Here is a 14090-nt window from a genome sequence, read left to right on the forward strand (position 1 = left end):
TCCCTTTCTTTTTGCGATATATATTAATGATTTAGACTTGAATGTGGGGGGCTTGATCAAGAAGTTTTGCAGATATTACAAAAAATGGCCATGTGGTTGATAGTGAGGAGGAAAGCTGTAGACTGCAGGAAGTTAACAATGGACTAGTCAGGTGGGCAGAAAAGTGGCATATGGAATTCAATCCAGAGAAGTATGAGGTAATGCATTTGGGGAGGGCAAACAAGGCAAGGGAGTACACAATAAATGGGAGGATACTGAGAGGTGTAGAGGAACAAAGGGACCTTGAGTGCATGTCCACAGATCCCTGAAGGTAGCAGGACAGGTAGATAAGGTGGGTAAAAAGGCATACGGGATACTTTCCTTTATTAGCCGAGGCATAGACTATAAGAGCAGGGAGATTATGCTGGAACTGTATAAAAGATTGGTTAGGCCACAGCTTGAGTTCTGCTTACAGTTCTGGTCACCACATTACAAGAAAGATGTGATTACACTGGGGAGGGTACAGTGGAGATTTACGAGGATGTTGCCAGGGCTGGAGAATTTTAGCTATGAGAAAAGACTGGATAGGCTGGGGTTGTTTTCTTTGGAACAAAGGAAGCTGAGGGGAGATTTAATTGAGGTATATAAAATTATGACGGGACTAGATTGAGTGGATAGGAAGGACCTATTTCCCTTAGCAGAGGGGTCAGTGACTAGGGGACATAGATTTAAAATAATTGGTGGAAGGATTAGAGGGGAGCTGAGGCGAAATGTTTTCACCCAGAGGGTGGTGGGGGTCTGGAACTCACTGCCTGAAAGGGTGGTAGAGGCAGAAACCCTCAACTCATTTAAAAAGAACTTGGATGTGCACTTGACGTGCCGTAACCTATAGGGCTACGGACCAAGTGCTGGAAAGTGGGATTAGGCTGGATAGCTCTTTTTCAGCCGACGCAAACGCAATGGGCCGAATGGCCTCCTTCTGTGCCATAACTTTCTATGATTCTGTGAATACACCCACGAGTAACACGGCAGGAAATCCTATATATTGCATTACAATTGTTATTTAACAGGCCCACCCAACATTATTTACCAAGCTAGAAGCTACTGTAATATATTGTGCAATGTGTCATCTTGTGTGTTTTCTCTACCAAACTAGGTAGTGTTTTTCAACTTTATCTCTTTTTGTCACACCAGCAGTGAATCTGCAATTGTATTACAGTTTGAAGTTAACTAAAGTTCAAACCTACAAAAAAGTTAATTACTGAGTTTAAGAATCTGCTTGCTTTCTTCTCTCATTTTTTAGGAGTTTGATTATGTATTCACTATTGATATTAATGAGAGCGGACCTTCCATGAAACTGCCTTACAATATCACTGATGATCCATGGCTTGTTGCCCATAACTTCTTGCAAAAGAATGACCTGAATGCAATGTTCCTAGATCAGGTTGCAAATTTTATTATTGAGAATACAAAAGGACACACACTAGGATCAACAGGCACAGGGTTTTCAGACCCTTTCACAGGTTAGTGAGATTAATGTACTGAAAATGTTGTATGCATCTTAGTTTTTTTTAACTATGCAATGAATACATACATTGTTCTGAAGTATTGTACTCTGCTTACCAAGTGAGAATAATAATATTCAAACAGCTTGTAGCAAAGTGTTGAATCAATATTCTTGTATCAAGTCTTCTGCAAAGATATTATCTGGTTGAAACCAGATATATGCTTCAAATAATGCATAGAAGTTACAAAACATAAACAGGCTATTCAGCCCGACCAGTTCGTGATCACATTTAATCTCCATGCGAGCAAATAGTCCTGATCACATTTACCTACCCCCTACCCTCTTATATCCCTTCATCCCTTTTTGCTGCATCTACCTATCCAATCTAATTTTGAATGTTGATATAGTTTGTTTCAACCACTAACCCAGGAAGCGAATGACACTGCCTCACAACTCTATGTAGTGAAATTTCTCTTGCTCTCTCACATCTTGATCTTGCATCTATAAACCCTCAACTACTATAAACAGTCTGCTTCTATCTACCCTGCCCCATCCTCTCATAATTCATTTTCATCGTATTACCCCATTATCTATTGTTCTAATAGGAGAAAAGCCCTAATTTTTCAATTCTTCATATTTCTATTTTCTCATACCAAGCACATCCTGTCGATTTGATTTGATTTCACTACTGCATATCCCTCGTGCTAAATTGTTTTCTGCATGAATATTATCCACATTTATATCTCCTTTCAATATGAGCTAATCCTGGTTGGTTTTATTTTCCTATTCAACCCTCCTTCCTAGTTTAAATAACCCATCACTTCCATATTTATCCTATTTTGCGGTCCAGACTGACAGTCCCAGATGCTTTGATGCCTCCCATGTGCTACGGTGAGAGCATATTGTGTAGACTGGAAAAGATTGTGTAAAGGGAGGGAGAGCAATCAGTTATCCTGGTCCATGTGGGAGCTACTGATGTAGATAAAGAAAGGCCTGAACTCCTGCAAAATGAATTTAGGAGATTTGCCAGTTTGTTAGCAGCCCCCTTGTTCAGATGAAGCCTATCCTTATGGAATAGCTGCCACCTGCCCTAGCACGGCGTCATTGCCCAACAAGCATTTAAGTCAGAAACTAGAGTCTTAAACTTAAATAAAGCCAATTACCTAGGTATGAGGGACGAGTTGGCTAAGGTAGATTGGGAAATTAGATTAAAGCGTATGACGGTTGATAAGCAATGGCAAACATTCAAAGAAATATTTCAATATTCTCAAGAAATAAACACTCCATTGAGAAATAACGCCACGGGAAAAGTGATCCATCCGTGGCTAACTAAAGAAGTTAAGGATGGTATTAGATTAAAAGAAGAGGCCTATAATGTTGCCAAGAAGAGTAGTAAGCCTGAGGATTGGGAGAGTTTTAGAAACCAGCAAAGACGACTAAAAAAAAAGTTGATGATAAGGGAGAAAATAAAATATGAAAGTAAACTAGCAAGAAATATAAAAACGGATTGTAAGATCGTCTACAAGTATGTAAAAAGGAAGAGAGAAGCACAAGTAAACGTTGGTCCCTCAGAGGCTGAGACAGGAGAAATTATAATTGGGAATCAGGAAATGGCAAATGCGTTAAACAAATATTTTGTATCTGTCTTCAAGTAGAAGACACAAAAAGCATACCAGAAATAGTGGGGAATCAAGGAGCTAATGAGAGTGAGGAACTTAAAGTAATTAATATCAGTAGAGAAAAAGTACTTGAGAAACTAATGGATAAAATAATAAAAGCAGATAAATCACTTGGACCTGATGGCCTACATCCGAGGGTTCTAAAAGAGGTGGCTGCAGAGATAGTGGATGCATCGGTTATGATCCCCCAAAATTCCCTAGATTCTAGAACAGTCCCAGCGGATTGGAAGGTAGCGAATGTAACCCCGCTATTCAAGAAAGGGGGAAGAGAGAAAACAGGGAACTACAGGCCAGTTAGCCTGACATCAGTCGTCAGGAAAATGCTGGAATCCATTATTAAGGAAGTGGTAACAGGGCACTTAAAAAATCATAATATGATTAGGCAGAGTCAGCATGGTTTTATGAGAGGGAAATCATGTTTGACAAATTTATTAGAGTTTTTTTGAGGATGTTACTAGCAGGGTAGATAAAGGGGAACCAGTGGATGTAGTATATTTGGATTTTCAAAAGGCATTTGATGAGATGCCACATAAAAGGTTGTTACGCAAGATAAGGGCTCATGGGGTTGTGGGTAACATATTAGCATGGATAGAGGATTGGCTAACAGACAGAAAAGAGAGTAGGGATAAATGGTTCATTTTCATATTGGCAGGCTGTAATTAGTGGGGTGCTGCAAAGATCAGTGTTTGGGCCTCAGCTATTTACAATTTATATTAATGACTTAGCTGAAGGGACCGAGTGTAATGTATCCAAGTTTGCTGACAATACAAAGCTAGGTGAGAAAATAAGCTGAAAGGAGGCAGGTTAAGTGAGTGGGCAAGAATGTGGCAGATGGAGTATAATGTGGGGAAATGTGAGGTTATTCACTTTGGGAGGAAGAATAGAAAAACAGAATATTTTTTAAATGGTGAGAAACTAGTAAATGTTGGTGTTCAGAGAGACTGGGGTGTCCTCGTAAAAGAAACACGAAAAGTTAGAATGCAGGTACAGCAAGCAAATAGCATGTTAGCCTTTATTGCAAGGGGGTTGGAGTATAAGAGTAAGGAAGTCTTACTACAATTTACAGGGTTTTGGTGAGACCTCACCTGGAGCACTGCATACAATTTTAGTCTCCTTGCCTAAGGAAGGATGTTCTTTCCTTAGAGGTGGTGCAATGAAGGTTCACTAGATCAATTCCTGGGATGAGAGGGTTGTCCTATGAGGAGAGGTTGAGTAGAATGGGCCTATACTCTCTGGAGTTTAGAAGAATGATAGTCACTGATAAATCCAATAGGGAATTCAGGAGAAACTTCTTTAACCAAAGAGTGGTAAGAATGTGGAACGTGCTACCACAAGGAGTAGTTGAAGCAAATAGCATAGATGCATTTAAGGGGAAGCTGGATAAGTATATGAGGGAGAAAGGAATAGAAGGATATGCTGATAGGGCTAGATGAAGTAGGGAGGGAGGTGGCTCGTGTGGAGCATGAACGCTAGCATAGACCCGTTAGGCCGAATGACCTGTTTATATGCTGTAGTTTCAATGTAACTCTGTTGGAAGTTGCTACCAACTGGTCATCTCTGCTGTAGAGGGATACTGAATCGTTTACTCTTAGTGGTTGCCTGAGGCTGTGGCTCAACACCTGAAATGGCCTTTAAAAATGTGCCCTGACACTTTTGGTTTCTTAGATTTTTAATTACTAGATAAAGTTGCAAAATATTACTTAAAGTACTTATTCACATCGATAAGAAAATATGTAATCATGAATTTTTTTTTATTAGAAGTGTTATTGTTGGGGGATCAACCTTAAGCTTAGAAGTCAGAGAAGTGAGAAGTTAAATTAAAAATTGTAATTGAATATTGATGGTTGGGTAAATTGTAGTGAGTGCAGCAGTTTTGGAGCGAGGTCATGGATTGGTTTTAGGTAGCACGTTACTACAACATTGGCATGGATCTGGTTATAGAAAAGGGAGAAGCAGAACAGGCAGCAATGCTGTAGGTGGGTAACACACCAAAAATAACAATAGGCTTTGCAGCCTGGATAGTCAGGGCTTGTGGTTCATATAAGGGCATATGTTGGACACCTCTGTCCTATAATATTATCTAGTGGAAAAATACTTTGTTCAACCCTTTGTATTCTGATTGTTATAAAGATAAAATGTCTTTTTTACACTTTATTGGTGGCAAGGTTTTAGACTAGGTTTCAACTGGTTTGGGATTTGTACAAATGGATAGCTGAAGTCTAAAGTAGACTGGATCTATCTCATAATTATTGGCAGATTTTATGACTGGAAAAAAACTACTCATTTTGATGAAATGAAACTTAAATCAAATTCAAATTTCTGCCCAAACCCTATCTTTCGCCAACCAATCCTGGTCAAAACAGGTGAATAGAGTCCTTAAAAAAAAAAGTCAAATCTAACATTTTATAACGTATTTGACACTTTGCAGGTTCAGGTCGTTATATACCAGGGACTGGATTAGGCAGTGGGGGCACAAGTGGCGTGGATCCGTTTACAGGTAATGTTTCTCTTTGGGGAAGAGTCTTTTTTAAACTAATTAAATAGCAAAATTTATGGTACAATTAAAGTGTTTCGATAAACATTTTTAAAAAGTGCTTAAACTATAACAATTAGCAGATGACCTAACATATTCCCAAAATCAGTGTGTTTATGAAGCTTCAAATTGACTTTTGCTTCATTTCACCCTCCATCTTCATGAATAAACTCAATTAAGAAAGGACGGTCTGTTTTGAACTATGTTACCTACACAATTTTTCATTCTTAAACTGTATAAATGTTCTTCTCCAGAAAGCACAGCAGTTCTTTCCCTGTTTTGTTTTTAGTTGGGCACACCCTGGTGCTGCTCTTATGCACTCAAAACTTGCTTTCATTTTAGGAAAGTGTTCCTTCTGTGTTTTTGTTAACTACAGGCGAGTTCTAATTTTGGAACTGGTGGAGAATGTTACTAGGCTGATTCTAGCTATTAAGGAATTGCTAGGCTACAGTTGATGGTTGAGTTGGAGGAATTTGCTTTGCTATTGCACCATGGCAGATGGAATTCATTGTGAGGGAGTGTGAGGTCATCGACTTTGGATCTGAGAAAGACAAATCAGAATGTTTTCTTAATGGTGAGAGACTAGGAACAATGGGGATTTGGGTGTCCATGTACACAAACTGCTAAAAGCTATTGCACAGGTACAAACAGTAATCAAAAAGGCTAATGGAATGGTGCCTTTTATCTTTAAGGAAATTGGAATACAAAGGGGAGGAAGTTATGCTTCAGTTGTGCAAAGGCTTGGTCAGACCCCATCTGGAGTACTGCATTGAATTTTGGGCACTGAACCTCAGGAAAGATACATCGGCCTTGGAAGGGTTTTATGAGGACAGGCTGCATAAACTTGGCTTCTGTTCCCTTGAGTTTAGATGGTTGAGGTTTGATCTAATCGAAGTATTTAAAATGATGAAAGAGTTCAATAGGATAGATACAGAGAAACTATTTCCTCTGGTGGGGAAATCCAGAACAAGAGGGCATAATCTTAAAATTGGAGCTAGACCATTTAGGAGTGAAATCAGGAAGCACTTTTTCACGCAAAGGGTAGTGGAAACCTGGAACTTGCTAACACCAAAAGGATGTAGATCAAGGGATATGGAGCAAAGGCGGGTAAACGAAGTTGAGGAACAGATTAGCCATGATCTAATTGAATAGTGGAACAGGCTTAAGGAGCTGAATGGCCTACTCCTGTTGATATGTTTCCAAAGATAATGAGAGGGAGAGAGGTCTTTTTCAACTCAAATTTTAATGAGGACCTTCCACCCCTCCCCCTCCCCCCATTACCTGAGCTTTTAGTGAACCAGTCATTTTCAATACTTATAAGACTTCAGGCCATTCCCAACATTAATGGCTTGATCCTGGAGTGGCTCTCTAATTCTCTTATGGCTTCCTAATAATAACAACAACTTGCATTTATATAGCTCCTTTAAAGTAGTAAAATGTCCCAAGGCACTTCACACGAGGGTTTTCAACCAAAATTTGACACCGAGCCACATAAGGAGATATTAGGACAGGTGACCAAAAGCTTGTTCAAAGAGGTAGGTTTTAAGAACTTCTTAAAGGAGGAGAGAGAGGCGGAGAGGTTTAGAGAGGGAATTCCAGAGCTTAGGGCCTAGGCAGCTGAAGGCACGGCTACCAATGGTGGAACAATTAAAATCGGGGATGTGGAAGGAGCAAGAATTGGAGGAGCGCAGAAATCTCAGACGGTTGCAGGGCTGGAGGAGATTACAGAGCTAGGAAGGGGTGAGGCCATGGAGGGATTTGAAAACAAGGATGAGAATTTTCAAATTGAGTCGTTCCCAGACCAGGAGCCAATGTAGGTCAGCGAGCATAGGAATGATGGGTGAATGGGACTTGGTGCGAGTTAGGATATGGGCAGCAGAGTAAGCTCAAGTTTATGGAGGGTGGAAGATGGGAGGCCAGCCAGGAGAGCATTGAAATAGTCAAGTCTAGAGGTAACAAAGGCATGGATGCGGGTTTCAGCAGCAGATGAGGTGAGGCAGGGGCAGAGACGGGCAATGTTATGGAGGTGGAAGTAGGCGGTCCTGGTGATGCTCATAATCTTAGCTATTTTGGGGAATTTGCACATGTATCCTCTTTGTGGACCATTTTGAGGTATAACTGAGTGAGGCAGAGTTGGAATTGATGTACCAATTTTAGCTGCGGTTTGCACACAATCTTATGGTGCTTGATTTCTGATCTGTAGAGCAGCAGACTGGATAAATTTGGAACACTCATTCACTACTGGTAAGGCTTATTGAAATATAGATACGCAGTATTCCTTAGTAAATGTGTGGAAGATTTTTCTATGTGAAAAATAAACCTTAAATTTGGATGGGGGGAGCATTTCTTGATCTACAACTGAGAGTATGTAATATGCTTTTAAGGTTGTGTAAACTTTTTGTATGCATTCTGATGTTGAGCAGATATTATTGTCTGTTCATTGTTACTGCAGGATCTGGTCGCTATGTACCTGGCTCTGTACCATCTAACCTGGCTCCTTCTGCAGGAGGTGATCCCTTTACAGGTAAAGTTTGAGAAATACGTAGGGAGAAATAAAGACAGTTCTTTAGATGAATATTTTTCCTATTCTTTAATGCTGCATTTCCTTCATAATTCAGTGAATACTATTGTAAATTACTTACCTTAAAACATATTTAATTTTTTTCATAAAGAAATGGTTGCTGCATCTGATATAATAGTTTACATATCCCAAGAACTGTTTTAATCACAGAGAAAAAGGACTAATTTACGACAGGTGTGTTCAAACTGCAGTCCATGGGCCACATGTGATTTGTGACGCCTGGCACTCCAGCCAAGGCAAATAAATTTTATTTGCACGTATATTTCATACTCGTTGGTGTATCTTTGAATTTTGGAGACCTGGAAGTTTGGAAAGGATTTTTCTTGGCTTCATTGGTGGATAAACCCTAAATTAGAAATCTAAGATCTGTTAGTATTAGGAGCTTGAGATACATGGAAATTAATGGGATTATTAATATGTGGTCCCATGGTATGCACCTTAGCATACCAGGAAGACTAAAAGGCTTAGACTCAACTGGTGTGTGGGTTATTCTGAGACCGAAGCGTCCATAGTATTCCATGATTAAGTAAAACAGCAATTTTCTTAAAATATGAAAACTACTTTTACATTATGCAGTGTCTTGTTCTTGTTCATTTTCACAGGAGGAAATGCCTATGTTTCTGCTGATGGGCGTGCACCCACTACACCCATCAGTAACCCTTACTTTCCCAAAAAAGATCCAGTGACATTTGATCAGGCAAATATAACCCAGATAATAGGTAAGTGTCGTTAATCTGTTCAGATGGAAACAAAACTATTGCTTCCTTTTTTGCTTTTTCAGCAGAGATGGTTTTGTTTTCATTACTTTTGTATTAATTACAGAAGTATAGGTACAAATTACACCAGTGATGTTAGTGTTTTTCATGTTGCCGCACGTTGCTGTGCAATAGGATAAATTCTCTAAGGTACTTTTGCAAACATGATTGTTTTTGAAAGAAACAATTTGTATTACAGGGAAGCTAAAGGAACTGAATGGGAGAACATCTGCTGAAGAAAAATTATCTGAAGATGACCTGCAAAAGCTTGAGAAGTTTCTTTCTATTGTTTCTAGTCCTTCTGGACTAGAAACTCCAACAGCACAGCAATTGGAGATTTTATGGAAAGCTGCTCAGTGGCCTGAAGGTGGGCAAATGACTACACAAATTGACTTTATTCATTTTTAAAATTGACTAAAGGTGATTTTAAAACTAAAATGATCATTCTGTGCAACTAAAAGTAAAAAGTAAAATCTAAACCTCTAGAACAGATGTTCAATTGTCATTTTAAATTTTGGCATTGCTACAATTGAGGATGCAGAGAGTAAAAGATCTTATGTACAGCAGAAACCTGTAATAATTGATTTTAGTATACAGGGATTTGATTTTTTTTCCGTGCCAGTGTAGCAACATGTTTTGTGGCTAAAAGAAGCAAATTTTGTTTTCTTTAATGTAAGGTAGTAAACGACATGATAGTGGGTTTATTAGTTTTGTGAATCAGTTTTTATTAACTGGCCGTTACAGGATGTAATCAGTAGAAAGCAGAGAAGAGAGTTCTCTTACTGAGGACTAGATTTAAAATGGTATTTAAATACAAGTGCTACAGTAAAATTTCTCTCTTTTAATTTTAAAGGTAGTAAACGATTTCTGTGAGATTTTTTAAAAGTGCAGATTTTGCTGCTCTAATAGCTCAGCTTGTTTATCCATTGAAGTTATATTCAGTGAAATTAGCCAGTGTTTCTGCTCCTGGGTTGCTTGCTATGTGTACACTGGGTGAAGAGAGGATCAGACTCAGTTGTGATGCCTCTGTGGATGTATGGTCTGACATTTGCAGTCGAGTTCACATGTGAATAGTTGCTTGGGTGAGGTACCAGGGAGGAGTTAACCTCAGGAAGGGAGGGGAAAAAATTAGTGAGGAGGAGTAAAGTGCATTACAAAGAGAGACCAAGCATTTGGTGAGCAAGAGATTTCTCAGTCTACAATCACATTTGCAGGTCTTCCTTTTTTTTCTGACAACTTTTGGACTTTTTAATGTCTTGAATTCTGCCTCTGTTCTATTATTAACAGTTTTTGTAAATTATTTTTGATATGTAAGCCCTGATTTTATGAGCCCCTATCACTGAGCAGTGGATCATAGAAAGGTTGCAGTATGGAAGGAGGCCATTCAGCCCATCGGGTCCACGCCGGCTCTGCAAGAGCAACCCAGCTAGTCCCACTCCCCCACCCTTTCCCCGTAGCCCTGCAACACAGTGGATGTGGATCAGCAAATTTGACACCTGACCTTTTGCAACCAATTCGCGGGGAATCTGAGTTTCCAAAGGACGATATGGAGCCAAAAAATGAAGTTGCGCTACCAGTATGTGCAGCCTTACTTTAATATATAAATATACCTAGACTAGGGTCCCAGACTGGATCTCATGACTATGCGCAAGCCTCTACCAAAAGTGTTCTCTTCACCCATAAAAGGTGGGCACAAGGAGTCCTAGGACCTGACATGCTCAAGTAGACCTGGCAGTGGTTTCTGCTGGAGATAATTTTTTTTTGAGATTTTAATTACCTTGTACTGCATTTTGCGCCACATATTAGTTGGTTTTGCTGGATTGTTTTCCATATTTTTCTTTTTTTTGTCAATACCTTGGTTGCTGCTGGGTTTGAAATCATGCCATACAAAGAGGTGAGTTTGGGTATTCATGTTGTTCTGAATGTGTTGCACAATTGAGGTGAGGAAGAGAAGTTTGTGAGGGGCAAACAAATTTAAGTTTTAGCCACACACATCACTACCATAGGACCTGCATTGATAAACCATTCTACAGTTAGCTAAGCATGTCAGAGGAGACCTGTCTTTGCCATCTTCTCTTCACAAGACAGGCTGCCACAGAGTTGTGCCATCTGCTGCACAGTGACCTAAAGACAACACTTAAATCAGATCAGGTCAGCTCTTCCTGTAGAAGTGAAGGTTACCACACTTGAAGCTTTCATACTGCTAGACCATTCCAGGAAACATCTGCCAAATCATGTTGTCTACAATGCACAACTGTATCAAATAAGAGACAAACACAATGTTTGCAAGAAGCAACACTTTAATGGCTTTTCTTATGCAAAAGAGTCATTAGATGGACAGATTGCACAGCTTTCACTGAATGGCAGGGTTTCTTGACTACAGCTTTCACTGAATGGCAGGGTTCCTTGTATGAGATGGAACCCACGTGGGCAACAGGGCTCTTCCTACCAACCCGATGGCTTTACTGAACAAAAAGTTTGGTTTCTTAAATCACTGTTCAGGTAGTATCTGACCACAGCGACGTCTTTATGCATGACAGTGGCCATTATCCAGGAAGTGACCAAGATGCCTTCGTTGTGCACCATTCCACAGTGGCCACATTTTTGAAGAAGAAACCATAGGATGGATGGCGCATTGGAGTACAAGGCTATCCTCTACGTCTATGGCTGCTGATCCCACTGAGAAACACTCGAGGAGCATCTCAGCCTGGACGCCATCACTTGGCTGCTACCTTCAAGACAAGTGTGTCATGCAACTTAAGCGAATTAATGAATGTAAGCAAAAGGGCAATGGTTGTGCACCGTGCTTCAAACGATATCTCCGAGAGGATGCAAGTGTTCCTAACTTAGGTTTGCATCGTGGTTGATGGGGATGGATAAGAAATGTGTACAAAAGTGAGGAACATGCTTGCTTTTGCATTGCTCCTGATACAAGCAAACATTTTACTCATTTACAGGCCAATAAGAGGAACCTGTATGATTGCATCACTGACCTCCCTCTGTGTAGTTAGTACCTGTGCTTTTACTGGAGGATGGCCTTTAGCCCCAAAAAGAGCCATGCTCCTTTGGTACATTTGCAGCAGTACCATCATATTTTCAGTATTAAAGGGAGCAGTGTTACCCACATATCACCTCTGTGCCATTGTGAGCAAGTAACCCATTCTTCTGCCATCACCACAAGTTTTAATTTTATTGCAAACTACAGCACTTTAAGAACCTGCTACCTTGCTGGATTTTGTGTTCCCCAGCCAAGTGTGGTACAGGCTGAGCTCCCTAGGCAAGTTCTTCTTGTCAGTAGCCTGTTTGAATCTGGGATAGCAGGAGAATTTCTTCACAAACTTTGACATGGCCAGCCACCTGAACTGTCTGGGCCAGCACAATTCCATTTTGTCTCATTGATAAAGTCAAGGTTATATTCTACTTAGTATATAAGAACCTGTTGTCTACATCTATGTCTGGTGAAAATATCATTCTAAGTGACCACATAGCACTTATTATTTCTAGACTTGGTAGTGTATTGAGATTCTCAAAAGTGATTTCTTGTGGCAAGATTTGCTGTTATCAATCTTCGAATCAAGGCTTTTAATGTATTTTTGTGGGGGACTCAAATTAGGAGACACAATAACTTGCTAGGGTATAGATTTTATTTGCTTTTGATGAACAGAACTACTTTTTTAAAATGCCAAGTTTTGCAACAGTCCAGTAATCACTATTCAAACTGTATTTATTAGTTTTTAAAGATTTCATTCCATTAGTGATTATCCTAGCTGTAGCAGTGTTCTAGAATGGATACCTTTAAACTTGTAGTCTGTCATATCGTTGGAACATCTGTTACATAGTTTAGACTGTCACACTTAAAATTCTTAGAATTTTTATTAAATATTACCAACTTTTTTAAACTTTTCAGATTCTGTTAACTTTGTGCTTTCAGTATTTTATCATTGTGGAATAACCAGTGATATATAAATTTAACTTGTGTTAAATCTTTTCCCCGATCTAGATATTGTGTTTCCTGTGCTGGATATTCTTCGTCTAGCTATGAGACACCCAGCAGTAAATGAGCATTTCTGCAGTGAAAACTATAGCACACGATTCAGCAACTACCTCTTAAACAAAATCAACCTGCAGGGAAAACCAGCAAATCAAATGCTTGTCCTCCGAACAGTCTGCAACTGTTTTGCAAGCCAATCGTATGGTTCAAAGCTCATGATGTCCTTGAGGGAGGCAGTACTTTCCCAAGCAATTGAAATGAGATCAACTAGCAACAAGAACGTTCACATAGCACTGTCCACTTTGATATTAAACTATGCAGTAAATCTGCATGCAGGAAATGATATTGAAGGTAAAGCAAATTGTTTATCCATGATTAGCACAGCCATAGAAGTCCTCCAAGATTATGAAGCTATTTTCAGACTTTTGGTGGCTCTCGGAACAATTATAAGTAATGATGCTAATGCCTTGCAATTGGCTCAATCGTTGGGAGTTGATTCACAGATCCGAAAGTATTCTTCTGTTTCAGATCCAGCTAAAGTTGGTGATTGCTGTAGATTTGTTTTGAAGGTGCTGTAATTGGCAATTGTAGATTTTCATGGGTTACGGCTAAGTGGTATCAATTTTGATTACATTGTTCCGTTAACTCTGACAAATGAGACATATGGTAGGTAAAAAAATTCTTGAGTGTTTGATTCTCGTGATGAAATTGTTGCAGAAAAGAAGTGCAACATATAAATAAAAAATTAAGAATAAATGATTTGCAGAAATCTGTGATTGTGTTTGAATGTTTTACTTGTACTTCTGTAAGATGTTTCCAGTAACTTAAGACTGTTGACCTTTCATTTTATTTGTGAAACTACTTTACAAACATTCAAATTTCCTTCAACACAATTCCTTTTTTTGGTTATTGAATAATTCCCAAACTAAATTGCTCTTTTATTCCACAGAAATTTGGGGAGGATTATTGACAGGTTTCAGAGCTTCTCTAGTATGTTGCAACAATTCTTGTTGCCCAGTTTAATTTCTTCTGTGTATAACGTCTTTGCATGTTTTTTACACTGTG

The 14090-nt window shown here is 39.3% G+C and overlaps 1 protein-coding gene across 1 annotated transcript in view; it reads left to right on the forward strand.

The window, feature by feature from the left end:
* The window catches only part of plaa (phospholipase A2-activating protein), a 34617-nt gene extending 20823 nt beyond the window's left edge, over nt 1-13794 (forward strand). The window contains exons 9-14 of the mRNA XM_067983295.1: nt 1283-1502; nt 5594-5662; nt 8151-8222; nt 8882-8998; nt 9234-9401; nt 13035-13794. Coding sequence (XP_067839396.1) covers nt 1283-1502; nt 5594-5662; nt 8151-8222; nt 8882-8998; nt 9234-9401; nt 13035-13603 — 1215 coding nt within the window. The 3' untranslated portion in view covers nt 13604-13794. The remainder of the gene's footprint in view (nt 1-1282; nt 1503-5593; nt 5663-8150; nt 8223-8881; nt 8999-9233; nt 9402-13034) is intronic.
* The last annotated feature ends 296 nt before the right edge of the window (nt 13795-14090 follow it).

The sequence above is a fragment of the Heptranchias perlo genome, chromosome 4, assembly GCF_035084215.1.
Source record: "Heptranchias perlo isolate sHepPer1 chromosome 4, sHepPer1.hap1, whole genome shotgun sequence".
NCBI lineage: Eukaryota > Metazoa > Chordata > Chondrichthyes > Hexanchiformes > Hexanchidae > Heptranchias > Heptranchias perlo.